The following is a 27,977-nucleotide window of genomic DNA, read 5'->3' as shown; positions in this document are numbered from 1 at the left end:
CCAGTTAAAGGGACAAGACGGCTATTCGAGTGTGTTCGCCATCCTTTCGTCTGCAGGTCGAGCGAGCGCTGTGGCTTTACCTCTCCTCCCGCAGGCCGTCCAGAGCCTACTGAGACGGGCCTCGGCACCGAAGCCGATTGTGTGAGGCCCTTCTTAAGGTCTGCCACGGCTCCTAACGGCTTTGTCGGTAAATCGGGGCTGCGGCGTTCCGCCTTCCCCAGGGCCGCTTCCAGGCCGTCTCTGGACGCCCACACGGATACGTGGAACGAGGAACAGAGCGTGAGAGAGCTTTTGGAGGGGAATGAGCCTCACGCGCTCCGGCTCCGAGGGGGTTAAGGCCGCAACCTTCCCGGCATCCTCAGCGGCTTCGCTGGCACGCGCACAGAGCCGCGGGGGCGCGGGCGCGAGCACGAGCGCGAGCGCGCACCCCTCGCGGGGAGAAGCTGCCGGGGTAGACAGGCAGCGGCGGCGCCGGCGCTGCTGCCCCCCGGCTCGGGTTCGCGTCGAGGCCGGCCCTTCGGCGGCTACCGGGACGGCAGCAGGGACAAAGAAGACGGCGCCTGGGCGCAGGGCTAGGAAAAGGATTTCGGTTCCGGCTCGGGGCCGCCCCGACTTCGGGAGAGTTGAAGATCCCGGGGCACAGAGTTCCCAGGGAAGCCGAAATGGGAGCTCTCGGTTGGGGTCTCGTGGAATGAAGGCTCCCCTGACCCTCCTGCGCTTCCCTGCTCCGCAGTCGCGTTCCCGGGGCGGACCAGTGAGTGACAACTGTGTTTGCGGAGCACTTCTGGAGGGCGGGAGGGGGCTCTGGAAGGGGCTCCTGATCCCCTCCTCCATCTCTCCCCCTCCCCAGCACCCTATTTTAACTAATAACGCGCGGCCAACTGAAGTGCTGCTGCTGGGGTGTCTGCGATTTGCACTTCCTAAAAAGTGAAGCCCTTGAAGGCTTCCTGGAAGAGGCGGGGCTCCCCGGACGGAAATGGGGGTGGACTGGATCGTGGAGACCACAGGAAGGCTTGATCGGCCATTTGTTCACTAGCTCCCACGTGTTGGATCCAGTCACCTCGTCCCTCGGTCATAAAATCATAGGTTTGGAGCTGGAAGGGACCTTAGAGGTCATTCAGTCAAACTTCTCTCGTTTTGCAGGGAAGCAAAGTGACTGGTCACACAGTGCATAATCGTGGCTGACTCTAAATTCAACACTTTCCTGGCCCTTGACTCTAAATCCAGCTCTTTTCCAAAACACTGTACCTGTTTCAAAAGGTAGTCAGCATTTTTATTAAGTGCCTACTGTGTGCCAGTCACTGCTGAGTGCTCAGGATACCAAAAAAGGTTAAAAAGTCCCTGCTCTCTGGGAGTTCACAGTAATGCAAAGGACTGTGCACAAACAAGATATTGGTGTGGGAATATTCAAGGATTCGTTGATGATCAAAACTGTCAACATGAAAAGTACATTTTAATAACCGGAGCATAGGCTCATGGTATCTAAATGACCAGTGAGCATGGAGTGAGAATTTTCAGAATTCTCATATAGACTTTAGTTGTATTAGCAAGAAGGAAAGGAGTGGAATTTTACAGTGGCTGAAAGAAAAAGTAGAGGTTTACGTTTTACAGGTAAAACTTGTAAGTTTTCTTGCAGGCAAATGGAGAGGAAAGATTTACATATCAAAAAGAGCAGATGGGGGAAATTTGGCAAATTTGTAGATTAGTTAGTAAATGCTGAGGGATCTCTTTTAGAAATTAAAACTAGCCAGAAAATGCTTTTCATGAGTAAATAAAGCTGAACCAGAAATTCTTGTGTTACTAACCAGTTAAGTTTTTAGAGGTCTCAGCTGTATTTCACATTAAAAGAAAAAGCTTCAGCAGGTGGCCATAGTTTTTTTTGGGGGGGGGGTTTAAAAGCAGTGGGGCATTAGGGCTCAGTCACCCTAGGGTTAGAAAGGAAGTTGTGCCCACGAAGTCATGGTTAAATAGAATAGGGGTTGCACTTCACTTTGAGATTGAAAGACATTACTTTTGTTAACTCTTTTGTCCTCCTCCAAAGAGATTGAAGACTATTTTGGGTAGGCCATGGGTTTGTCTTGGGAGGCCTTTCTTGTGTTTTTTAGCTTTGATGTGAGGATGGGGTCACATGACCACACCTACTCAGGGCTCCATTTGTTAGGTTTTGTTGTGGTGTTCTCTTTTTAGATTTTGTATTTCTCCTGCTAATTAATAGCTAGTACTGATTTCAGGGAACACTGAGATCCTTTTAAGGAGCCAGACTGGATCTGGGCCTGAGTGAGGTACCTAGGCTCAGCCCTTCCCTCAAGGTGAGGTAATGTGACATATGTGCTTGTCTGCCTTCTTAGTCCTTCAGGTTTTGCTATCATTGCCATTTTATGAAAAGAGAAGAAAAGGGAAAGGGAGGACAGGTGATGGGGACAGTAGTTTCTACTAGGTTGTGTGGTATGACATTTTTTTGGGTGTTCTGACTAGTGATAATAACTGAGCAGATGGAGAGGGACCTGAAGGGAGGGGTGTTATATCCTGGCAACCACTTGAGCGCACCTTTGCTCTGGGTGGAGTGCTGAGAGGTAGGGGTAAGAGGAGGAAATGTTTGGGCCTTGTGGTAGCCTCCTATTTTAACTAATTATTTTTGCTAACTAGGTGCTAGGTTAAATTGTTTATGCTGCTGAAAGAGGGCAAATGCTATTAGCATTTCCTAAAAAGTAAAATCCCAGTCAAAGCCCTGAGTGCTATGCCGGGGTTGGGGTTTTGGTAATTTTAGTGGCCTTCCAGGGCTGCTCAGGAAGTACTTTATAAAGCCATTCCATCTTCTGCAAATATTTTAACTAGGTAAGATACAGCCTGTTCACAGGTAAATACATCCACCTGTCCATAAGATTTAAGTACACATTAGGTATTAAGCACTGTACTAAGCTGGAAATATAAATTTAAAAAAAAGAAAAAAAAAGAAACAACTCCTACTCCTATTTAGCTTGCGTTCTTTTCATGACGTATGTTGTATATTAACATAAAAAAATACAAAGTAGTTGGGGTGGAAGCTTTGTGTGGTAAGGTAGTGCTTCAATTGTGCCTTGAAGAGAGTGATTCTATGAGGACAACATAAGGGATTATTGCATTCCAGGACTGGGGGGACAGCCTTTGCAAAGGCACAGATATGAGAGGTGAAGTATTGTGTGAGGAGCCTAAAGGAGGTTGGTTGGCTGGACCTTAGAGTGAATAATGTATAACGAGGATGGAAAGATAAGATGGGACCAAGTTGTGAAGGTTTGCTTTAAAAGCCAACAAGAGGTCTTATTTTATTTTAGAGGCAATAGGGACCCAGTGTAGTTTGTGGAGTAGGGTAGTGTCATGGTTATATCTACAGTTAAGGAAAACTCTTTGGCAACCGTGTGGAGGATGGATTGTCATGGGGAGGGACTTGAGGGAGGGAGACCAATCAGGAGGCCATTTTAACAGTTTAGACAAGAGGTAATAAGAGTGATTCTCAGGGTAAACAGAAGGGGATGGATGAGAAAGATGCTTTGGAGATAGACTCAGAAGACTTAGCAAAGTAATTGTATGGGGTGAGAGTGAGAACCAAGTCTTTGGCTAGGTTTTGAATTTGGGAGACTGGGAAAATGATTATGCTTTCCATGGAAATAGTGAAGCTCAGAAGAGGGGTGGGTTTTTTTGGGAGAAAGATAATGAGTTCTGTTTTTGAACAGGTTGAGTTTGAGATGTCTCTGGCATATCTAGTTTGAAATGTCCAATGGCAGTGGGTGGTATGGTCCCCACCCCCAGTGCTCTGGGGGAAGACTAGGGCTGGCTATATAAATGAGTTAGTCATATGAATTAAAGATCATAGTCCCATGAGGAGAGAGTGGATAGAAAAGGGCCCACAGTTAAGGGGCATAATATGGATGATGAGCCAGTAAAGGAGCCTGAGAACCAAGAGAAAGTAAGGTCATGAAAATCCAGAGAGGACAATCAGTGGTGACAAGTACAGCAGAGATGTCAAAAAAGAATGAGGACTGAAAAACATCAGATTGGCAATTTTTGTTACGTGATGAGGCCAGAAGCCATATTGCAAAGAATTGAAGAGAGGTGATGGAGGTAATGAATATAAACATCTTTTTTAGGAGTTTGGCTGAGAAAATCAGGGGAGAGATTAGACTGTAGCTTAAGCATAGATGGTTTGGTATAGTGAAGGTATGGGGCAGGCTTGTGTGTACTTGAAAGCAGCAGGCAAAGAACCAGGGGATACAGAGAGATCAAGAGATAGAGATGATTGAAGGAACAGTCTGCTAGGGAAGTTGAGAGGGAATGGCCTTAAGATCACGTAGAGAGAGAAGCTGTCCATGAGGATTTCAGATTGGTCCCCAGTGGAGTATTTGGATATAAAGGGCAGAGATGGTGGAGAAAAAGTGAACTTAGCCATCCATTGTGTATTAGGGACTAGACTGTCATCTGAGGAAGGTGACAGGGTGAGCCAAGGTGGGGCTGATGAGTTGTGTTTGCTTTGCAGGATGAAGACGGATCAGACTGGGGTCCTCTTGATGAATTCTGCCCCGGGAATTTCCTCTGTGCTTCTCCAAAGGCTGCCTGTGTGTATGCATATGTCTCCACACAGGCTGCTGCTTTGGGGCATACTGCGTGACAGACATCAGACAGGGCAAGGGACTCCTTAGGAGTGAGACCCTGGATGTACTCTAGCCTTAGCAGGCCAGGGTCATGGGTCGCCTAGATGACAATGCCAAGAAGCGAATTGTAGAGCTGCGGAAAGCAGGGCTGAGTTTTCGAAAAATCAAGAAGGTCCTGGAGCTTGACAATATTCGTGTCACACCACAGGCTATCTATCTCTTCTTGAAGCGAAAGAATGTGGATCCCAGGCCCCTACCTGGCAACAACCATTCTCTCCCTCCCAGGGACCCGAACAGCCGGCAGCTGGCGCTCAGTCGGGCTGGCTGGGAGGATGAGCAACTCTGGGACTTGTTGCAAGAGAATGAGGTGAAGCCAAAGGAGTCCTTGGAAAGCCAGCCAGCTGGCCCCAGGGGAGAGCCTGGAGCTGGTCAGGGCTGGGACGGCAAAGAGGGCATTAGGATTGTCAGCGTGACATCTCTGTGTCAGGGGAGTGGAGCCCACCCCAAAGATACTTGTTCCAGTGAGGTTTCCCAGGCACCTGCTAACAGTAAGCTTCCTGGGCCTTACAGGCCTGTCTTAGTGGTCGTGTCTAACAAGAAGCCAAAGGAGTCCTTGGAAAGCCAGCCAGCTGGCCCCAGGGGAGAGTCTGGAGCTGGTCAGAGCTGGGACGGCAAAGAGGGCATTAGGATTGTCAGCGTGACATCTCTGTGTCAGGGGAGTGGAGCCCACCCCAAAGATACTTGTTCCGATGAGGTTCCCCAGGCACCTGCTAATAGTAAGTTTCCTGGGCCTTATGGTCTGTGTTAGTGGCTGTGTCCCACAAAAGTACTCTGTCCAGCAAGAGAGTATGTCCACTGGATTTCTGACCTTCTGGAAGAGTGAAGCCCTCTTCCAGTTTAAGTTACTCTAAGAACTCTCCTTTATCTTTTGGGAAAAGTCATGGTGATATTACCTTCCCCTTCTCCCTCTTCCACCCTGGCTTACGTGTTGGCTGTCTCCCATAATCTAGTATGTGGTAGTGGGGAGGCTGCTTTGCAGAGCAGAATGAGAGTATGACAAGTCAGGCCAGTTTTCTTAGCCTGACACTGCTTGAGTTACAAGGCAACAAGTGCTTAGGACACAGGGGTGGGCCACATGTGGCCCTCTAGGTCCTCAGGTGCAGCCCTTTGACTGAATCCAAATTTCACATGTGGCCTCAAGGCCACAGGTTCCCACCCCTGGTCTAGGAGAAGACTGGCCTAGTGGTGCTGGGCATCTGCTGAGCAGGCATCCTCTTCTCTGATCTAGGCCTCAGGCAGAGAGCTGTTCTCAGGTTAATTGTCCTCCCCTTTTAGGAAGGCAGTCTAGTGTGACGTAGAACATTGGTTTGGAGTCAAGACCTACGTGAGGCCTGGCTCTGCTGAATTCTATCTTGGGCAAATCACTTGCCCTCTTTGACCTTCAGTTTCCTCATCTGTAAAATGAGTGGAGTGGGCCAGGTGATCCCTAAGGCACCTCTTCAGTTTTAGAGCTTATGGTCCTACCCTAGGCTCCCTGTAACCTGATTTGTTGGAGTAGGTAGGAGGCAGGGAAGGACTTGACTATTGTGATGTTCTTTCTATATCATTCAGCACCAATGACATGCAGTATATAAAACAGGCCTTTTTTCTCCTTAGTCTTAACGTTCCAGCTTCTTCGTAGATCAGTGTGTAGGACACAAGGGAACTTTCATGTCTCATTACCTCCCCCAACTCTGCCACTTATCAAGAATTTCTAGGAAGTGTTCTCACTATTCCTGGCTATCTAAGAAGAATGGCTCGTGTTTTTTTCTGGGGAAAGAAAACACTCATTTATTCCTTCACTTGGTCTGCCTATTAGTGCTGGGAGATCAGGCTATAGAAGTAGGAAGCATGGCATTAGACTCTGGAGAAAGGGATCCACCTGCCTTTCTGCAGCTGCTCATCTTGTTTTATTTATAGGTGATATTGGGATTGGTCTGGGAACTCCTGGTCCAGTGAGCAAGCCTGCTTCCCCATATCCACTGAGTCGGGGTCGGAACTCTGCCCTCATTGTCAAGAAGAAGATTGTGGATAGAGCCATCTTCCTCCACAAGAAAGTAAGGAACAGGGCATCCCAGGGTTGGTGTTGATGGGGGAAGGGCAGGAAGCAGGAAAAGAGGTCCATGCCTTCTGTCTTACTGCTGCCTGGAGTCAAAGTAGTGGAATTAGTTATGTAACCTTGCACAAAGCATTTTGTTACTGTGGCTTCAGTTGCCTTGCCTGTAAAATGGGAGTAGAGAGGGTAGTGGAGATAGATTCCTCAGTAGGTGGTTCCAAGTTTAACTAAATTTATATGAGAAGGGGCCCTGAATGTAGGCCTCAGACTTAGGCTAGCCTCCAAGGCTGCCCCCATCTGGGGGTGGCAGTCCTTTCTGTTTTGTTAAGGGAGGCATGGGCCATTATAGCCAGGGGTTGTACTATATCCCCCTGTTCCTGTTTTTTCTCCATCTTGGAGGGGGAAGGGACTTGAGGATGTTACTGCTTGCTTCCTTCACAGGCCACTGTCCAGAGTGCACAGAGGGGCACTAGCTCTTCTCTCCCTCTCCTGGTAGAAGTGCAGTCTCCTAGGACCAACGCTGGCCTTCCAGACCTTAAGGACTCCAACCCACATGTGAGTAGATAAAGGAACGGAAAGATAAGGTAGGTGGAAGCAGCAAGCATGGGTGAACCTCTTGAGAATGTTGTCAGCAGATGGAAGAGAAGAGATGGTAGCAGGGTGTATGGAGAAAAGTTTTTGAATTAGGGACACATGAGCACGTCAGGCGGGGGAAAGCTGCTGTGGAGAGGTGATTAAAAGAATTGGGAGATACTAACTTGGAGAAGGTTTACTTAGAGGTAATGATGACTGCCTTCAGGTATTTGAGGGCTGTCTTGTGGATGAGAGATTTGGTTTGTGCTGCTTGGCTCAAGAAGACAATTATAGAACTTGAGAATTGGAAAAGACAGCATCCTTGTAGTCCAACCCATACATTAAAGGAGTCTCCAAGATAATATAACCAACACAATCACCCAGCCTCTGCAGGAAAACCTCTAAGGTGTGGGGAATCCACCAATTCCTGAGGCAGTCCATTTCCATGTTTGTTGTTGTTCAGTTGTTTTTCATTTGTGTCTGACTCTTTGTGACCCTATTTGGGGTTTTCTTGACATATTCGAAGAGCTCTAATTGTTAGGAAGTTTTTCCTGAATTTCGAGCTTTTTAACTTCTTCCTGTTATTCCTGCTTCTGCTAAGGCAGTTAAGAGATAAGAGGGCATTATACATATATCTTCTCTCTCATCCATTAAAGCCCTTTTGATTAAATTTTCATACCTGGCTATTTTTCTTAGCAGCCTTTGTAGCTGTGTTGTATCTTTGATGAGTAATCTGTCTTCTTTACATTTCAAGCCATGGTCCAGACATCCAAATTCCATTCTCAGATTTGACCTTCTTAGTCAGCATTGTTAACTTCCAAATTAGTTTTTCTCTTTTGCATCCCTTGTGTTCAGTTATACAGCAGTGAAGAAAACAGAACCAGTGCCCCTGTGGTCTTTAGTTTCTTGCCCAAGACTTTGTAATTATTGCAAAGACTTTTTGGGTTTCTTCCGTGAAGATCATTTGTTGGTTTTATTAATCACCAGAAGTGGGAAGCTTGCTCTTATGACTCGGATACAGGTCCTCAAGCAGACAATAGGAAACCTCTTTCTCATTGCTGTCCTAGTGCCCCTCCGCTGGTCACCGAGCACTGCTGTGGTGTTCTTTTCCTGATCCTCATGGGACAGTCTCTCCTCTAATAGCTTCTGGGGCTCTATTTAATTGTTAATTGGGGGAGACAAGCTGCTTGTTCCTTTCTAGAGCCTATAACTCCTCTCTCTTCAGGAAGAACCTCAATTCTCTTTTTAGCTGTAATTCTGATTAAAGGGCAGAAGGTAGGCAGAATATGACTTGATTTTAGGGGAAAAAACCTTCCTACCCAGTTCTCTGTAAGTGCTTGGGTCCCCCTTATTGGAGGTCTTTTTTTTTTTAATTGTTTTTGGCTAGGCAGTGGGGTTAAGTAAGACTTGCCCAGGACCACACAGCTAGCGTCCAGTGTCTGAGGTCATATTTGAACTCAGTTCCTCCTGACTCCAAGGCCAGAGCTCTATCCACTGTGCTACCTAGCTGCCCCTGGAGGTCTTTAAAGGGAGCTTGGATGCCTCCTTGTTGGGTAAATTATAGTGAATATTTGTGTCTTATGTGTGGGTTGAACTAGAAATCCTCACGAGTCCCATATAACCCAGGTTCTGAGCTGCTGCCGCTCGGAGGGATGGAGAGTGCTGTTCATTGCTGTTGCCTTCCAGCCTCACACCGTCTTTTCTCCCCGTAGGTTCAGGACATGGGCACTCAGACCCGTGTGCCCTGGGTCAGTGCCCAGGGCCTGGCTGAGAAGCTGGATGCAATGCAGCGGGCTGTGCAGCAGGTCCTGGAGGTGCTGCAGGTGCTGATGAGGCAGCAGAGCCGGCTGGAGCAGCAGCAGGAGCAGCAGCAGCGCTGGCAACAGCAGGTGTTGGGGACTCTGCAGCAGCTCACAGGGCCTGCCCAGAGTCAGGGTCCTGGGACCAGGGAAAGCCAGGACTTAGGGAGCCCTGGGACTCCTGAAGGACCTAATTTCCACCAATTTAAGATGGAACTTCTTTGACCCTCTAACATAGGTGTGACACGCCTGAAGGGGCAGGACCTTCAGCTTTGGGGAATAAGGGGTGTGTGTCTTGGTACCATCTCAGCTGACAGCCCTCATAAAATGAGAGGTGTGGGCAGGAAACACTGCCCCCCCCCCGACCCTTATGTCTATGTGCAACACACAGGCTGTAGCCCTTATCCTTTGCCTGTGTTGGTGCCTTCTCCCGACAAACCCTGCCCAGCTTCAGGGCCTGTGGAGGGTGCTGGAGGTGGGGTGGGGGTGGTTTAATTACAGAAAAGCCTGGGATTTGGGAGCAGGTGACCAAGGGAGGCTTTATGACTTTTTCCTTTCCTGGGGCTTAGACTCTGAGAGAGTAAGTTTCTTTACCTTCATATGCTGTTATACGTGAGTGAAGGGCTCAGGTGTTTCTTTAAGATAGGGGATGAGTCATGGTTTTCTGGTGACTACTAAGCATGTTCCAAGGCTTAGAGCACAGTGTGGGGCCAGGATTAAAGACATAGTTGGTGGTGGGGGAACAGTAGCTCTATGATACTAAGACCAGCGAGGATCATTGTAAGGGAATAGATGTTCTCATGATGGAGATGCTTTTCCATCAGGCATTGATAGTTTTAACGTGACATAAATCTACTCTGCATTGGACAGGTCTGATGGGTAGGTGGGATCCCCATTCTACCTGTGGAGGTTGTCATCTTTGGGTGGAAGAAGGGCAGACAGCTGGCTTTTATGCACATGAAACAGTCTGCCCAGCAGCTTGGACAGGAATAGGGTCCCGAAGGACTCAGGAAGTTACTTTGCTGATGTAATGTATTTGTTATCATTATGAAAGTAGAAACAAGGAGACAAGAGAAGACAGTATAGTCTCCCCAGGTTTCCAAGTCTAGAAACCATATCTATGTCATTAAATAGTTAAATGAGAACAATCCGATTGTCATGTCTTCATTTTTGTGTCTGTTGTCTTTACTGTAATAGATCACTAATGGGTCTGTGACCCTCTGTCACTTCTGAACAAGCCTAGTCAATACTGGGGCTCAGCCTTGTAGGAAAATGTTAATCACCTTTCACCTAGGAGTTCTTGTCACCCCAGGGACTGACTCGTGCAAATCAAACTGATGGGGGCCTAATTTGTAAGTCAGTTGAATTAAATAAAGTAAATAGTGTGGCCTTGTGACTAGAGTGCCACCCTGAAGGCAGGAAGACCTGGGTTCAAGCTCTTATGTCTTGACACATACCTGGCTGGTGTCCCTGCATAAGTCACTTAGCTATATTTATATAGTGAGTCAGTGCTCTGAACAATTCTCCAGGACTCTGAAGTTGCAGAGAATGTGCTGACCTGCAGAAGGGGTTTTCTCAGCCAGGAGTCCCTATACCGGTGAAATCAATGTTCTTCCCACTCCCTAAGTGTCCATGTGGTGCATCGTGCCAGCTGGGACTTCCCGTAACAAAGGGAGCCTGATGAGTGTGAAGCTGGAGGAAGGCCAGTGTAGGAATGCCCAACTATTTACCACAGGCCATTTAGTGATGGTGATATGGATGGTGCTGGGGGCAGCAAGCCTCTTTGTCTCCCAGTTCTTTGAAGGAGTGTACTAATTTCTATTACCAGCTAGCTAGAGTGCCACATCTGTGTTCTCCTGGCTGAAGTTCAATCAAAGGATGTCTTCTTTCAGTGTTTCCCACTTTTGGTTTGCCCTCCTGGCCTAAAGCCACCAGACTGGCTCCTTTATCATTAACCTAAAGGGGTGCCATCCTTAATGGAGAAGCACCAGGGAGGGCAGTCTCAGATATAATGAGGTTTGTCTTTTACTAAATATCTATGGAATTTTTAGAAAGTGAAGTGTTTTTATTTTTGTCTCACTCTGAAGCACAGAAATGTTTGGTTTTTTTTTCCTCCAAGAGGGGTTATAAGCTTGGACTCTTCTGCTCAGCTCTACAACAAAGTGGACCTATTTTTTTATTCATAAATCTTTTAAAATAGATTAATTAATCTTTAAAAAAGAATACATCCTGTTATTTTATCCCCATTTGTACTTTTCAAGTCTGGATAGTAGGCAGACAAGCAATTTAACATCATCTATCTATCTGTTCATCTGTCTATTGTATAAAGCAATCACAGTAGTAATTCTTACTTTCATCTTCAATGTAAGATTTCCAGTCAAACTCAAAGATGGTTTCATTCACAAGGGTGCCATTGTAATCCTTGGTAATATTCTTTTCAATAGTGTGTTCCTCCTAAGAGGAATTAGTGGGAGGTCGTTGTACACATTCCTCAGGTTGTCCATAAACAACTGTAGTCCAATGAGAGCAAACACACTCAGGCAGAACACAGGATCATGACATCAGAAAGCTTCACTTGACTGAATCAGAGTCCCCACAATACTTCAAGCCTGGAATTACAGCAATCATTGTCAAAGCTCTCAAGAGTCTGGAAGTTCAAAGAGCTGGAAAATTGCCTGGGTTTAGAGATTCTGTTTCAAACACAAATGTAATGACAGTGAAATCAAGCCAGTTCCATGGATCCCGGAGAAAAGTGAAATCTAAACAGAAACCTCTGGCAATGATTTTTATAAGTGATTCAAATGTATGTATTCCTGTGAAAGTGTACTCTATGTCGTTCGTCCAGTCGGGAGGATTGCTCGTAAACGTGCAGTTTGTCAAAATAGTGCACATGATAAGCATGCTGAATAATGAATGTACCAAAATCTTCCTAAGAGGATTGAAGGGAATTAAAATGTACAGGGTAGAAGTGGCACTGAATCGGAAGATTGCCTTCTCTTTATTCAATACTATAAAAGTTAGAGACTGGGTTGATGTGGGGAAAGTTTCATGGAGAAGGTGGCCTCTGGGCTAAGCCTTGAAGAAAGGGAAGGATTTGGATAGCAGGAGACGAGAGAACATTCCAGCCATCTGGACCTATGTTTCACTCAACCATTATCATGATGGCTAAGAATGGGAGGGGTGTGGGTGATATAAGGTGACATGTGGAGGCCAGAAAAGGGAAAATTTCCAAGTGTTTAAGTTGGCAGCAACGATAGCCATGGAACATCTTTGTTGAAGCCTGTTGCCACCTCTGCTGCAGGAAGGGTGGACACTGGGGGACAGTTTGGCTGGCTTTTGAGTTAGAAGAAAAGTTAAAAATTTTGAATGACAACACTCTTCCTAGTCATACCCACAGGCCCTTCCCTCTGAAATGAATTGGCTTGTCCACTGCCTGTGTTGTCCCTTCCTAGATTTTGGAAGTTCCTTACCATTGTGGGTTTTGTAACAAGGGAAGGAAAGAATTTGCATTTTACTTCTGAAACTGGATAGTATAAACAAAGGGACTGGGGTAAAATGTGCTAAGGGGAAGCCATTCCCTTCGAGTCTACTCTCACAGAAAGGACTCAAAGGGGTGGTGAACTTCACGATCTCTGTTTAGGGCCTGTAATGCAGGAGTTCAGCTCCAGACAGATCCACACTGGATTTGGCCCAACCAAAAGAAGATAGTGGAGCTGTAGATAAGGGGTCAATACCACTTTATTCTCTCGGGACAGCCAGTCGAGACAAGATGGGGGGCAGAGCATCCGTTAAATCACTTTATTCTCTTAGAGGCAGGCCGAGACAAGGAGTAGGAGCATCCTCACCCATTGGCCAGTGCTCGTTTGATATATAGAAAAACACAAAGAAGGCAGCGTGCCAACAAGCTCATAAGTTTATGTTATCGTTGGTTGTAGAATGACGCATCAGCACGGAGCAAGCACAGTGTTGGTGTTCATGGGCTAAGCTTCTAAGTTTACATTATCTTTGGTTATATAATGATGTATCAGCATGGCGTAAGCGCAGTGTTGGTGTTTATGGGCCGTGGATGCTGGCTGCCGGTATCACACCAGATCCATGCTACATACGGGGCCAAACTGCAGTGTTCAGTTAGGCTCAGTAGGGACGCTGATAACTTGCAACAGATCAAACTGATTCAACCTTATAATCAGAGTTGGAAGGGATTTTATAGGTCCTACCTTCACCCAGGGCCAGAGTGCTTATTACCACCCTGTTAATAGTCATCCAACCTTCAGACAGCTGTGGAATAGGTTCTGCCTTACGTTAAGCTGAATTTGGCCTTGTGACTTCCACCCATTACACCTGGTCTGCCTTAAGAGGGACATGTGGCCATAGCAGCCCTTAAAATCTTTAGGTTCAACATTTCTTATTTTTTCTACTATTTTTCATTTGCGAAACTGGCACTAGATGTATGGGAAGCTGTGGAAACACCCAGGACAAGACAAGAGGGACACAGAAAAGAAGTGATGACACAATACTTTTTTTTAAAATAAATGCACATATTTTTAATGTTCTCTGTGGCCTGTAGGTATTTTTTAATAAGTCAAGGCGCATGTGTTACATTGAAGGCCCAAAGATTCTGGTAGGCAGTAGCACCTTTGTAGGAAAATAACAAAGTAAACAGGGTTTATCAAGAATGCAGATAACAATTTTCAAACCACACCTATGGCACACTGATGCCTCCTCAGCTATGTTCATTTGCTCATTTCCAAATCCCCCTCCTCTCGACAAACTCTAGTTAGTTATCATCCCACAGAAGCGGTACCACCCAGAACTGAACACTGACCTGCAGATGTGATCTGACTGGGGCACTGTAGTGCAAGATTCTGACCACTCCCCTCACCTCCAATCAGTATGCTATGTTTATAAAGACTGAAATATTTTGTCCACCATGATTAATGTGACACAGAGATAGCATCACACACGTGCACATGAACACATCGTGGGGGCATGCAGGGATTGGTGATGAAGAAACTATGAAGGGTAAGCACCATCTCCTGCCACAAATGGGTCCCCAATGCAAGAAGTGAATGGTAAATTAATTCACCTAGGACACAGGGCAACAGTCAGAGGTCACCACCCTGGAAAAATGGATACATGTCTCTGCCCAAGTTTGTATTTTGCTTAACTGGAATCAGGGTCACAGTTTCAGGTCACTCTGGAGAATAAGAAGCAGAATTCCCTGCTTTCACACCTTACTCCTGGACTCTAATGGTGTTATCAATCTCTTTAGGCTGGTGGCCACTGACTCCCATGGAGCCAGATATCTTGGGGTCTGCCAAATGACTAGTGTGAGGATTAGCACTGTCCTTTCCTTCCCTGAATTCCTTACTCCTTGACACACTGCTTAAGAGGGCTTCTCTACTGTTGATTCTGGCTTAGTATTTAAGGGCTCTGAGTTGCCTTAAATGACTACATTCACAAGTAAATTCACCATGAGCCTTAAGGTCCTATTCTGCTGTCCAGAGCATGCTCATCATTTCTAATCTGAGAGCAGTATGAAAGTCTGTTATTATGGATACTTAGTTATCATATCCATAATAGAAAAAGAACCAACTAAAAATAAAGGTGCAGGATAAAAAGTGGTGAGAGGGTGTCACTTATTTGTGTGACAACCTTTAACAAGTACCCCCTGCAAGCCAACTTTGTGGATGCTGCTGTTCACCGTTCGTCTTCTGATGAAGACTGTAAATGGGCAAAGCTCATGAAGACTTGTTCCAGTGAGACTTGACTGACGGAATAGTCGTCTAGTCCGTATTTTTCTTTGGCTTTCTCCAAGATGCCAAACACCTGTGGGAAAGCACAGAGTCACTGCTGCAGCCTCCACCTGATGGGAGAGAGGGACTGCTTCTCTGTTTATGCCAGGGGCTTTAAAGTGAGGCTTGACAGGGAAAGGCTTCTTTACTCCACCACCAGGACCGCAATGTGAAAAGGAAGGACAGGCTGTCCCAAAGTTATAAAACTCCTGGGACTTTGGACAAGAAAGGAGTTTCCTCCCAAAGTACTGTCTTTAAGATTCCCAGGGAAAGAAATGTTTTCAAGGGCAATGCTAAGCACATTGCTCTGCTCTTAATGTACAAGGAACTTAGATCATCTTAGAGAATTGAGGCTAAGAAATCTTGGTCTGTATTGCCAAGGTAAGTTTCAGAGGAAAGACAAACTAACTGCTCAGGAAAGCAGGAGGACTGACCACATTTTCAGATGCCCAAAGGCCAGGTCATCTGCCACCATGACTGCTTAATTCCCCCTGGGTGCCCCTTGCTGGAGGTAGCATTACTATAGCTTGACACTGGGAAGATGTTCCCCCACACTCACCTTCGCCCAGCTGAGGTCCTTACTGGGCAGGTGGTAATGGACCATTCCTTGGTGTTCATCCTTCAGTATGCTCCCTGCCAGGGGTAAAGAGACAGCTCTGGTGAGGGACACAGTGGGCAGGGCTTTCTCCTCAGGGTTAGTTTTCAACCCAGTGTTAACAATCCAGTCAATTCAATTATCTACTGTATGTAAAGTGCTATGATATGGATTTGTTTGATACAAGTTCCCAGCATCACGGCCCATGAAACAACCACTCTGCGCCTGCTCTATGCTGTCTCATCATTATGTAACCATAGTAAATGTAAACATTTGAGTTTCGCTCGTAAACACCCCCAGTGCGCTTGCGCTGGAGTTCATGGTTGGCATACTGCCTCCTTTGTCTGTTTCTCCACAAATTAAAGGGGCACTGGCCAGTAAGGCGGATTTGCGGAATAAGGAATGAGGAATGCTGAGGGTGCTGTGTAGGGGGCAGACGCTTCCACCCCCTTCTTGCCGGCGAACGTGAGACAAGAGAATAAAGTAATAGGACCCCCTTATCTGTGGTCTCTGCTGCCTGCCACCCTTCTGAAATCTGCCTGGATCCAGAATGAACCTGCTAGAGGCTGAAGCTGAGGAGCGCCTCTGTTACACCCACGTGACCGGGGCTGGGGGGGTGGGGGTAGGGGGAGGGGAAGTAGAGGACTGTTAATAAAAGAGCAGAGGATCCTTTTTTTCTCTTTGGCTTTGGAAGCCCCTAAGCAGTTTAATTCTGCGACACATTTTCTTCTCAAGGCTACTCGGCGTCTGCCAATAGCAGCGAGTTTTAGTTCCCTAGGGAGATGAAAGCATGTATCAGGCAGTGTGCAAAATAAGCCTGACTACGGAGAATCAGTTTATAGATACCTGAAGAAATCACCAGGCATATTCTCAGGGAAAGGGAAAATGCTACAGGGGCTGAACAAGACTGGTTAAGAATCTCAGTGCCAGCCCCCTTGCTTTTTGAGGACTCCACGTCTGGGCAGGGGCTCTACAGCTTTCAGTTCCGGTACCTGGGAAAGTCTGGTTGATAAACATCTTGAACAACTCCAGGGCCTCCATTTTGCCTTCTTGCCTGTCGCTTTTAACCTTGGCTAACAGGGTGTAGCCACTTCCAAACTTGCTCTTGAGATGCTGTGGGCTGCCCAGGCACTTGAACTGCCCATTCACCATCATGGTCAATCGGGTGCACAAAGCGTCACACTCTTCCATGCTGGAAAGTCAAGCAAGGGGTTAGAGGGAGAAAGGACTAGAGAATCCTTCTCTCAGAGAGTGAAGGTTTGGGTTCCCATCTTTACAGAGGACAGGCTCGGTAGTGCAGGCCCTGAGCTAAGACTGGTGAATGGTGATATATCACTAGAATTAGAGCAGTCAGCATAAAATGGAAGGAACGGTCACCCAAATCTAGTGGAAATTTCTCCCACTGTTATTCCATCCCATAGCACACATTCCTACAGTCCTTTCTGGAAGAGCCTGACTAGTTCTCTGTCAGTTTCTTATAACCCTTCCTCTTTCCTTAACACGTACTAATCCATGTCCTCAGTCCTGTCCCCACCCCTCATCTTCGTCCCTATTGCAGTTTATAGAACAGTTCAAACTCCTCATTTTCAAACAAGATAAACCAAGGACCAGGGAAATGATTTCCTATCTTGGGATCTGTGCTTGAGATTGGAATCCATCTCCTGCCTCAATCAGATGCTCTTTCTACCACCTCTACCACTTCCCACTGTTCTTCCTCTACCTGTGGGAGGTGATGACGATGGCCTTGCCAGATTCACGGGCTCGTGTCACTGTGTCCCAGAGCAGGCGCCGGGCTACAGGGTCCATGCCAGTGGATGGCTCATCCAGGAAGACAACTGATGGCTCTCCAATCAGGGCAATACCAGTGCTCAGCTTACGCTTGTTGCCCCCGCTGTGCCACAAGAGAAGAGAAGAAATGGGATAACTATAAAATGACACAAATTCCCAGATTCCAGTCCAGAACACTGGGGAGCAGAGGGATAGGGGAATGCGTCATTAGAATATAAATTTAACTATCTCCCAGCTAGACTTTATTATAGTTAACAAACTATATGATATAAATAACTATCCAAATATGCATTCATTCATTCATTTAAATGATTTATTAAGAGCCTAATGTATATAATTTCCTTCAAGGACTTTATGATATGGTTATGGGAGATAAGATACATATAGATAAATAAAATATAAAGTATAATAAGTACATAAGAGGAACAAAGTACTAGGGGATCAGATGAGGGAAAGATCACTTCAACAACTGTTAAAATGGTCTGGTACTGGGTTAAAATATGAAAATAGACTATTAGAAGAGAATAAGGCCCGTAGAAGAATATTCAAACTACTACAAGAGTTTAACATGTGACAAATCAAGTAAAATGAAGCAATAGAAAACAAACAACAATGCAGCAAATGGCAGAGGGAAAACTGGATACCAATATACAGAAAAATAAATTTACACCCATACCTAACATCATATGCCATAATAAATTCCAAAGATGTCAAAGAGTTTGGTACTTTTTAAACAATATTTTAAGAAAACAGAATAGTGTTTACATGTATCCCAGTTGTAGATGGGAAAATTTTCTTAATTATTTAAACAACAGAAGAAATTAACAGTAATAAACTGATTATATAAATATATAATAACTGATTATATAAAAATAAACTAATACACAAGAGAAAAACAAAACTAAGATGACAAGGTGAACATTCTAGAAAAAAAATTCCCAATTATCTCAAACAATTTTTTATATTTTTGTCCTATTGTTTTTCCATATTAACTTTTACTATAATTTTGTCAAAATCTATTGAAATATACCCATGGAATTGCAATTTATCCAGACTATCAGTTAAATGAAGTAGTATTATCTTCTTTCTTTCCTTTTTACTTTTAAAATTTTTTTTTACTCATTTTGAACTTAAATACAAAAAGACAAAAAAAAGGGAAAATTTCCATTTACACAGCATAACATAAGATGAGGATTCAACATAAAACCATGAATTTCCATTTTATACTGTTTACTTAAAAAACAAAAACTCAAAACTAATCCTCCCTGTTTCATCTACAAATTTTATAAATGTATCAAGTACATCTTTATCTAAATCACTGATAAAAATGTTAATGCAGAACCAAGAACAGATCCCCGGGATCCTCCACTAGAGGTGTGTTTCCATGTTCATAACCATTAATGCCTTCTCTTTGGATCTGACTGCTCAACATTCTCTAATTCCCTCTTCTTAAGGGGAGGGTTGTATGGCATAAGGCACTGTCCTGGGCCTTCTTTTCTTCTCCCACCATATTATTTCACTTGGTGATCTCAACAGCTACCATGGATTCAACTACCAATTCTTTTCAGATTATTCTCAGTTCTATTTGTCCAGCCTTTATATACCTCGAGATCTCCAGTCCCACATCTCCAAATGCCTACTGGACACCTCCAGTTGGATGTCCTGTAGCTATTTTAAAATCAGCACATCCAAAACCGAATTTGTTATCCTTCTTCCCAAACCTTCCTTTCTCTCTAAGTTCTCTATTACTATTGAGGGGCACCACCATTCTTCCAAGCATCCAGGCTTGTAACCAAAGTGTCATCCCTGACTCCTCCTTCTCTTTCCTCCTTCCCCCCATATCCAATCAGTTATAAAGTCCTATCATGTCTACCTTCAAAATATCTTTTGAATCTTTTGAATTTTGAATTCTCACATTTCCTCCGTCTTGGTGCTGGCCCTCATCATCTCCCACATGGACTATTAAATGGCTGCTGGTTGGTCTCCCTGCCTCAAGCCTCTCCGCATTCAGGTCCATCTTCCACGTGGCTGTCTAACTGAACTTCCTAAAGTCTTTTCACTCCCCATTTCCAATCAAGTCCAGTGCTCTCTATTGCTTTCAGGATCAAAAATAAAATCCCTTGGTTGGCTTCTAACGCCTTTCATAACCTGGCCCCTTCCTATCTTTCGAGTCTTCTTCCACCTCACTCCACCCCTGCACATATACTCTGTGACCCAGGGACACTGGCCTCCTTGCTAGTCCTGGCCCCAACACCAGGCCTTTTCACTAGCTGTTTCCCACTGGCTCTCCTTCCACGTCTACACCTCATGGCTTCTTCCTTCAAGTCTCACCTAAAATTACACCTTCTACAAGAGACCTTTCCCAATCCAAAATCTTAGTGCCATGCCTCCTAGAGCATTTCCATTTTAGGCTGTATACATTTTATTTGTACATAGTTGTTTGAATAGTTGTCCCTCCCATTAGATTGTGGGCTCCTTGAGGTCAGGGACTGTGGTTTTGGTTTTTGCCTTTCTTTGTATCCCCCAGCACTTCGCACAATGCCTGGCACGTAGTAGGCTGACTTGAATTTAAGGGGCTGGAGAAAGAGAAATACTCAAGCTGAGTAAAGAAAAGGAAACCAAGAAAGTGATATGAAGAGCTCAGAGACAGAATCTGGGGCAGAGACATTTTGGAGAATTTGAAGAAAAGTTGAAGAACAAGACAGTTGAACATAAAGAGCTCAATCTGAAGGGGGAAAAGGATAGAAGAGGAGGAAGTAGTTTGTAAGTAAGGAAAAGTAACAATGTGGTAAGACAAAGGATTAGTGAGAGAAGGGAAAGGAAGGTGGGTGTGGCTGCCAGATTGCTGGTTTTTTGGAGGGATTTGGACCTGTAATTTTAAAAGTCTGGTGAACTCTCAATGTGTAAACTCCCTCTGTTGTAGATCAGCAGCTCCTCTGAATCGAATTGTCTAAAGACTAACAGTTGTCTGGAAATGTGACTTAAACGTGATCACACCCCCAGTTTGTGGCTAAAGCAGAACTTGAACCCAGGATTTTCTGACCCTACAATAGGTAGGTCGATCCTCTCTCCACTATATAGGTTACTGCCTCTTATCAAGTAATCAAGAGGTTATAAAGAATTGTAAAGATATTAATGAAAGGTCACAAACTGTGTGAAAGACATGGACTTGGTATCTCGATCAACAAGGAAGAGCAAGGCAAAGTCCGCAATGACTTGTGAACATAGAATGCGTGTCTAGGTTCAAAGTGCAGGTTAGCATCTCAGTTTAAAAGAGGTGAAGGGACTCAAGAAATGTCTGTCTGTACTCTAAGTTATCTTGCACAATGCAGTATTCCTTAAAAAAAATTCAAAAAAGGGTTTCAATGTGAAAAAAAGAAATCTTGTGTAGTGATGTTTGCCAGCTTTCAACTTGAACTGAAAACACCACCTCTGCTCCACAGAGAAATTTTGTTTTGTTTTATTTTGCTTTTTGGTGAGGCAATTGGATTTAAGTGACTTGCCCAGGGTCATACAGCTAGTAAGTGTCAAGTGTCTGAGGTCACATTTGAACTCAGGTCCTCCTGACACAGGTCCACTGTGCCATCTAGCTATCCCATCCAGAGAATTAAAGGGCCCTCACAGATCGTTCAGTTCACCTCCTTCACTTTCAAGAGAAAGATGTTGTGAAGATCAAGTGAGATGTATGGAAAGCACTTGAAATCTTAATGTGCTGTTTTAAAATACCACTGTGATATATCATAGCAGGACTTTCATGGAGACTTGTATATTTCTTGGAAATACTCTATTTTGTCTATGTGATGTATATTTTTTCTAGGCTCTTATTCTGGTTGGTTTATTTTTAAGCATTTTTAAAAACATTTATTTTTATAATTTTATTTTATGCATCTAAAAGTATATTAAAATTATGGAATTTTTGAATTATATTTAATTTTTTTCATTCAATAAAAATCTACCTTGTCTCCCTCCAGTTGAGAATAAAAGAAACACAAAACCCCTTTTATAAAAGCATATAGAGAAACAAAACAAATGTCCACATTGGCCACGTCCTTTCAAGTTCCAGGTCAAGTCCCAACTTCCTTGAGAAGCCTTTCCCAGCTTTCTTACTTCATCTTGGTGCCTCCCCTCGGCTCTCCTCAGTTTTTCATCTGTAGCTCATTTGCCTATAGCAGTCTGCATGCTCTCTGCCCTGTGAGCTTGCTGAGGGCAAGGACTTTTGCCTTTCTTTGCATCCCTAGCACTTAGCATAGGGCCCAGCACACCTCAGGCACTTCATAAATACTGGCTGACTTGATTTGCCCAAGCTAGGATTTAAATACAAGGCTTCTTACTCTCAGTCCAGAGCTCCTCCACTGCACCTTCTATTTTGGGCTGAGGACAAAGTATATGGGTGTGCCCCTCTGACCTCATCAGGGGTTATAGAGGGCCTGGGAATGGCTCTGTTAGGTATTGAGAGTCAAGACATAGCATTCCAAGAAGAATGGAAAGAGGGAAAGAGGACTATGTTGGGCTGGTGAGGCAAGAGAAAGGAAGGTTAGGGAACATTACTACGCTTAATGAGGGTGCATAGGTAGAAATCTATAAAAACAAGGAGGAGAGGGTAGAAAGAATGGCTGACATCTGAACCTCGCTCTCATCTAAACTGATCAAAAGAGGGAAGAATACAAACACACACACATACACACACATACACACACACACACAGAGCTGAGTACAGAAATACATTTCACTTAATGGGGAAATAAGAGGGGAAGGAGAAAATGGAGAAGGGGGAATTAAAAGGAGGGTAGTTTAAGGGAGAGAGTAATCCTCAACAAAACTAACCCCAAGAATGTACAAAAATGTTGATAGCTCTTTTTAAGGTGGCAGAGAATGGAAAATTGAAGGGAATACCCATCAACTGGTGAATGGCTGAACAAGTTATGGTATATAAATGTGACAGAATACTACTGTGTTGTAAGAAATGATGAAGGGAATGGTTTCAGAGAAACTTGGGAAGACCTGTATGAACTGATGTGGAATGAAGTGAACAGAACCAGAAGAACAATGTACATAATGACAACAATATGGTAAAGACAAACAACTTTGAAAGAATTAAGAAATCCCGATGAGTGTAATGAACAACCAGGATTCCAAAGGACTAATGATAGAACAGGCTATCCTGCTTCCTGACTAAGAGGTGAAGAACTGAGAGTGCAGAAGGAGACATGAGACATTATATATATATATATATATATATATATATATATATATATATATATATATATATATAGATATAGATATAGATATAGATATAGATATAGATATAGATATATACACACATACATATATATATGTGTGTATATATATTTGGACGTGGCCAATGTGGACATTTGTTTTGTTTCTCTATATGCTTTTATAAAAGGGGTTTTGTGTTTCTTTTATTCTCAACTGGAGGGAGACAAGGTAGATTTTTATTGAATGAAAAAAATTAAATATAATTCAAAAATTCCATAATTTTAATATACTTTTAGATGCATAAAATAAAATTATAAAAATAAATGTTTTTAAAAATGCTTAAAAATAAACCAACCAGAATAAGAGCCTAGAAAAAATATACATCACATAGACAAAATAGAGTATTTCCAAGAAATATACAAGTCTCCATGAAAGTCCTGCTATGATATATCACAGTGGTATTTTAAAACAGCACATTAAGATTTCAAGTGCTTTCCATACATCTCACTTGATCTTCACAACATCTTTTAAGGCAGGTACTACTATTATTCCTATGTGACAGAGGAGGAAATGGGTTCAGAGGGGCATTTGTGAGAGTAATACAGTGAGAAAGTATGGAACAGGATTTGAACCCAGGTTTTCCTAAATATAAGCTGTGACTCATCATGGCAAGTTGGATGGGCTTCAAGTGTGGTGTAGTCACATCTATCAGCTGAAGATCAGCCTGAGTTAAAAGAAGCCCATTGACAGATTCAACCCAGAACAATGGATTGTCAGGCACAGCAACTCAGACTGCCTTTGAAGCTGTGGGGTATGGCTTGTGTCGGAATTTTCCATACCTGTACTAACAAAAGCACGAGTCCATTAAATGTTGAAAAAAATATGAGAAAATGGATAATTCCTGTATTTAAAGTAAATATATTAAAGTTTCCCAAAAGAATGTGGGAGCAAGAATGAGCAACAAAAACTGGTAAATACAGATGACTGAATATGTCACTGGAAAATAAGCAGAAAATCATTAAGAACAAAGATAAAACAGAGCTTCAATCCCACAACAAAACAGATGGATGATGAAAAAGAACAGAATTAGATAACAGATAAAGGAAATCAGATTCTGAGGATTCCCTGAGGGAAAAGCAAAAGAAAAACTCCAATGCAGCGGTGTCTATGTGAAGATTCCTGTAGGCTACATACTGACTTACAAAACTACATATCCATGTTACTCATGTTCTACTGCAAAATTTTTATTGGCTTAGTTATTTCCCAATTACACTTTTGATTTGGTTGAGCCTCACTCTGGAATGTTGCAGCCTTAATGCAGGCCCCATATGTGACGCCTCAGCTTTAATACATTCATGAAATCATGATGAAGGCTTTCCCTCTGTCATTTCAGCTCACAACCTTCACACACACACACACACACACACACACACACACACACACACATATACACACACAAACCCCCACCCCCCAACACCTTCTAGAAGATCCTATGTTAATCTTGTACATATTCTCCCCCAAATCCTCTATAACAAAGGAAGGTGTGAGGTATGCTCTGAGACAAGGACCAGTCCCTGTATGGCAAGCCTGATGGTATGGAATGGTGTCAAACCAGGCCACAGGAACAGGTCTCCCTGGTGGCCCTCCAGCTGTCAGCAGTCATCACTCTTCTTTATGAGGCTGCCTCACTGATAGTGGCCTGGCCAATGTGGAAACATCCATTTCCTTTACCAAGGAGGGAGACACCCCACTGCAGTAGAGGAGAAGCCATTTTACCTACATATGGCATCCTGTGTAGAGAAGTGAATGAAGAGGCCTACCTGTAGGTCCTGACAAGTTTGTCTGCATAGGGTTCCAGGAGCAGCCCCTGTAATACGTTCTTCACACAGTGGCCAATATGGCACTCAGGGATGCCCCGCAGCCGGGCATACATGATCAGAGTCTCTCGTCCAGTCATGTGTTCCAACAAGGCATCAAATTGAGGACAGTAGCCTATTCGCTGCCGTACCTAAAAGAATAATAAATCCCCAGGAGATGGGGGCAGGTAGAAAGGTGTGATCAAATGAGAAAACCCTATCATAGGCATATGCTATAGAATCTGTCAAGACAAAGGACTCAGAAGCCATTCTATCCATGATCCTACCCAGGAGAAGTATTTGTCCCAAAGATTTCCCTTTCCAGGATTCTCTACTATTATCTAATGGATAGCAATTAAAATTAAATTAAATTAAAATTAAAAAAAGAATTCCCTGCATTCCTTATAGCTGGAGCCAACTGGATTGGATTGGTACCTTCCAATGTCTCCCTTTCAGGATTATCCCTGGATTTCCTGAAGCATAGAGTCAGAATGTTCTATTAAACACCAGCCTATATCTCTGCTAAATTCTAGTTGAGTGTGTCTAGCACAGAATACTGAGAGAAATTTACAATTGGAAAGTCACACAGAGGATTTTGCCTGGCTCAATGATGTTATCAACATCACTAGGCTCTTAGGGTAGCTGCTCTACATCCCAAAATATGGGTTTACAATTAAACAGACATGGATGAGAAAGGCAGGAAAATACAGCCCTGGGGTGTAATGGTACTCAGGCTTGTCAAAGGGCTCTGGGAATAAGGCAGGTGTCCAGATGCACAGGAGACTGTCCAGGAACATGGACTGGTCATGTCAGTAATGGCATTTAGCAGCCAATCAGCTTGTGAGATGGACAAGTTTTAGTTTTATAATACGGTTTTTCGTTTTAATAGTAACTACATGTTTAGTGCAGCAGACAAGCAGAATTTCCCTCCCTTTCTGTCTTAAAAGATATTTCTGCTAAAAACTCTGGGACCTAATAATATCAAATCTAGCCAGACGCTACAGCATTTGGTGTTGGATTAAATGACTTGTTTTCTTTGTGGGCCTTCACAGCCCTAGAAATGTGCAAGGAAGTTTAGTTAACCTACCATCGTACTAGCATATATTGTTGTCATTCGTCCTGTGTTCCTGAAGAGGACCATGACAACAGGGAGGTGATGTCTTGACTTGCAAGTGAATTGGATTTAAGTGACGTAGGGCTGTGCAAAGTCACCAGCCTTACTTTCTCTTATATTGATTAGGACAATTGGAGAGAGCCCTGGATGCAGTGGGAGACCCTGGCCTTTTTAAGCTAAGGTCTTTAACAGGTCTTAGTTTGACTGACCCAATTCCCATTCAATGATGAAGGCTAGATAAGAAATGAGGCAAAGAATGGCCTCTTTTACCTAGTTAAAAAAAAAATCAATCTGGGAGGGAGAACAATTTCAGTGCTTCTGGCCAAAACAGAAATAACTGCTATTTACATTCACTCTGAGCCAATTAAGGCCTAAACAATGACCAAGTGGGGCTTGATCTGAGACCTACAGCTCACCAATCAACATCTGGAGATAGACAACAAAGCCAAATAAGGCTGTGGGCAAAAAACTGAAGCCCTCATATCTTTCCCCAAAATGTCAACCGTACAAGCAAATCATCAAATTCAAACCACATCTTTAAAGGTTTGCTATTCACACAGACCTTATGTGCTTACTGATGCGTGAGGAAGCCAGGCAAGAATAAGAAGACATCTAGAATTCAAAGGGAAAGAGAAAACTAGTTTTCTCCCCAGGAAGTATTTCTGTGAACAAAGTGGGAACACACTCATTGCCAACTGAAACGTCCAATTTCCAAAAAAGGGAGATTCCCCCATCAGTAAATTGTCCTGGTCAGGAGCTCCCTGTGCATTGTGCATGAAACAGGGATGGCAAACAGGCTATCGCAGCAGTTAATTCATAAAGGCAGCCCTCTCAGCTAACTATCAAGAAGACCAAGAACTGAGGATCTTTCTTTTAAGCAAGTATGGAGGGCAAGGAGAAATCTGCAGTGAACTTCAGGGAATATGCTTTTTTGCCAATACCAAGTAACACCTCTGTTGATTTCTGCCCTAGAAAAGAAGGTCAAAGGGCTGAAAGAAGCAGGCTGTCAGGTAAAATGAAGTGTTCCTGAAAGAATGCCTTCAGGGAGGAAACAAAGAAGAAAAATTAGGTGAAGAAGCATGTGGAATTGTTACTCTGTGACAAGAGGCTGCAAGATTAAAAAAAGGAGGAAGGAGGCCCATTAAATATCTGGAGCTAAATAGTAGATGCGGAGGGGTAGCTGGATCATCTCACAAAAAAGCAGCTTCTTATACTATTTTCACCGTTTTTTGTGGTTTTTCCCTTTTGTTCTGTTTCTTCTTTCACAACATGACTAATGTGCAAACATGTTTAACATTGTGAGAGATGATCTCTCAGAAGTGAAGCCTCCTCAAAGGGTCATTAGTTCTTGTTAACGGTTCTGATATTGTTGCTTTTGAGTGGTACATGTGTACCAACACTAACTGAAGACCCCTCAGAATGCAAGACCCCCTCCCCTAGCCTTCTCTCTCCCCTACAATTAGATAGTGTTAGCAGAAATTCCGGAGCCATAAGAGCATCCTATCTCATCCTCTAGCTAGTTATATGACCTTGGGTAAAAGGCTACTGAAGCTGTGAGGCCCTGAAAAGGGGAACATGCTAACATAATTTCTATACCTCTTTGTTCTCTCTGTTCCTGGGGTAGTTTTTACACGAACAGATTGTATACCTGAGGCTCAGTCAATGAGCCGACGGGAAGGGGGTTAGGGTGGGCTGCTATGCTGGAGTCTATGTAGTCTTGCCTTTAACAAAAAGCACTCAAACTCTTGGGGCAGCTGAGGCAGCACGGGGGTGCCCTTTCTCGAGAAAGTCAATGAAGAGATTCCTCCTTTTTGCAAACTTTTGTCAAGACTCTGGTTTTTAATTTGGGTAGGTGGTCTCTGTCCCACACAACATGATTGCACATGTATAATCTATATCAGATTGCTTGCCTTCTTGGGAAGGGAGGATGGAAGGGAGGGAGAAAAATTCGGAACTCAAAATCTTATAAAAAGAATGAATGTTGAAAACTACCTTTACATGTAAGTGGGAAAATACTATTTACTAGATTTCTTAAAAAATGAATTCTTATTAAAAAAGTGCTTTGTGAACCTTTAAAAAAAAGCACTTGCTGAGATTCCAAGGAAAGATGATTTAGAGCCACAAAAGCCATCAGATAAGAAATCATGCAGTAATAGTCAGAGAAAGAGGAGATGAGTGGCAGTGACTGGTGACTCCCCGCTGAGGAACCAAGACAGCTCTTTGTTGGTCTGACAAACCAGAAAGGGAGAGCCTCCTGACACTTGTCAAACTTAATAGGTTTCACCTGGGTGACTTATTTGGTGATAAATGGTACTACCAGAAAGAACATTAGCTGAAAATTACAAAGTCTTGGGCAAAAAACTTAGGAAGACAAGTGTTTTTATTATTTGTGCCAACCGGAAGTTGGGCATTCAGAAGAGAGGCAAATTTGGGACCTAAACAGCTGGCTAAAAAGAAGAAGATGTGGATTTCTAGCTAATGGCTTAAAGTATGGGAATTAGGGGCTTTCAGTGAGGGGTA

The 27,977-nt window shown here is 43.8% G+C and overlaps 2 protein-coding genes across 3 annotated transcripts in view; one reads left to right on the top strand and one right to left on the bottom strand.

Annotated features, from left to right (window-relative positions):
- Window positions 1–20: 20 nt before the first annotated feature.
- On the top strand, window positions 21–10,240 carry LOC110221864 (uncharacterized). Of its 2 annotated transcripts, none has more exons than XM_021006527.2 (5): window positions 21–754; window positions 4,511–5,173; window positions 6,585–6,721; window positions 7,162–7,275; window positions 9,006–10,240. In XM_021006527.2, exons 2-5 carry the CDS (start codon window positions 4,717–4,719, stop codon window positions 9,315–9,317), a joined length of 1,020 nt encoding a protein of 339 aa, XP_020862186.1. In that variant the 5' UTR covers window positions 21–754; window positions 4,511–4,716; the 3' UTR covers window positions 9,318–10,240. The 2 variants fall into 2 exon arrangements, with proteins under 2 accessions (XP_020862186.1, XP_020862185.1); XM_021006526.2 differs by having other exon boundaries at window positions 4,511–5,401.
- Window positions 10,241–13,609: 3,369 nt separating this feature from the next.
- The window catches only part of ABCA3 (ATP binding cassette subfamily A member 3), a 117,486-nt gene continuing 103,118 nt past the window's right edge, over window positions 13,610–27,977 (bottom strand). Inside the window, 5 exon segments of the mRNA XM_021006534.2 lie at window positions 13,610–14,921; window positions 15,447–15,520; window positions 16,475–16,674; window positions 17,203–17,373; window positions 24,308–24,495. Of these exon segments, the coding sequence (XP_020862193.1) occupies window positions 14,793–14,921; window positions 15,447–15,520; window positions 16,475–16,674; window positions 17,203–17,373; window positions 24,308–24,495 (762 nt within the window). The 3' untranslated portion in view covers window positions 13,610–14,792.

The sequence above is a fragment of the Phascolarctos cinereus genome, unplaced genomic scaffold (assembly GCF_003287225.1).
Source record: "Phascolarctos cinereus isolate Bilbo 61053 unplaced genomic scaffold, phaCin_HiC Scaffold_4;HRSCAF=312, whole genome shotgun sequence".
NCBI lineage: Eukaryota > Metazoa > Chordata > Mammalia > Diprotodontia > Phascolarctidae > Phascolarctos > Phascolarctos cinereus.
Note: the sequence above shows the minus strand (reverse complement) of the source record. Positions and strands in the feature narration are given on the sequence as shown.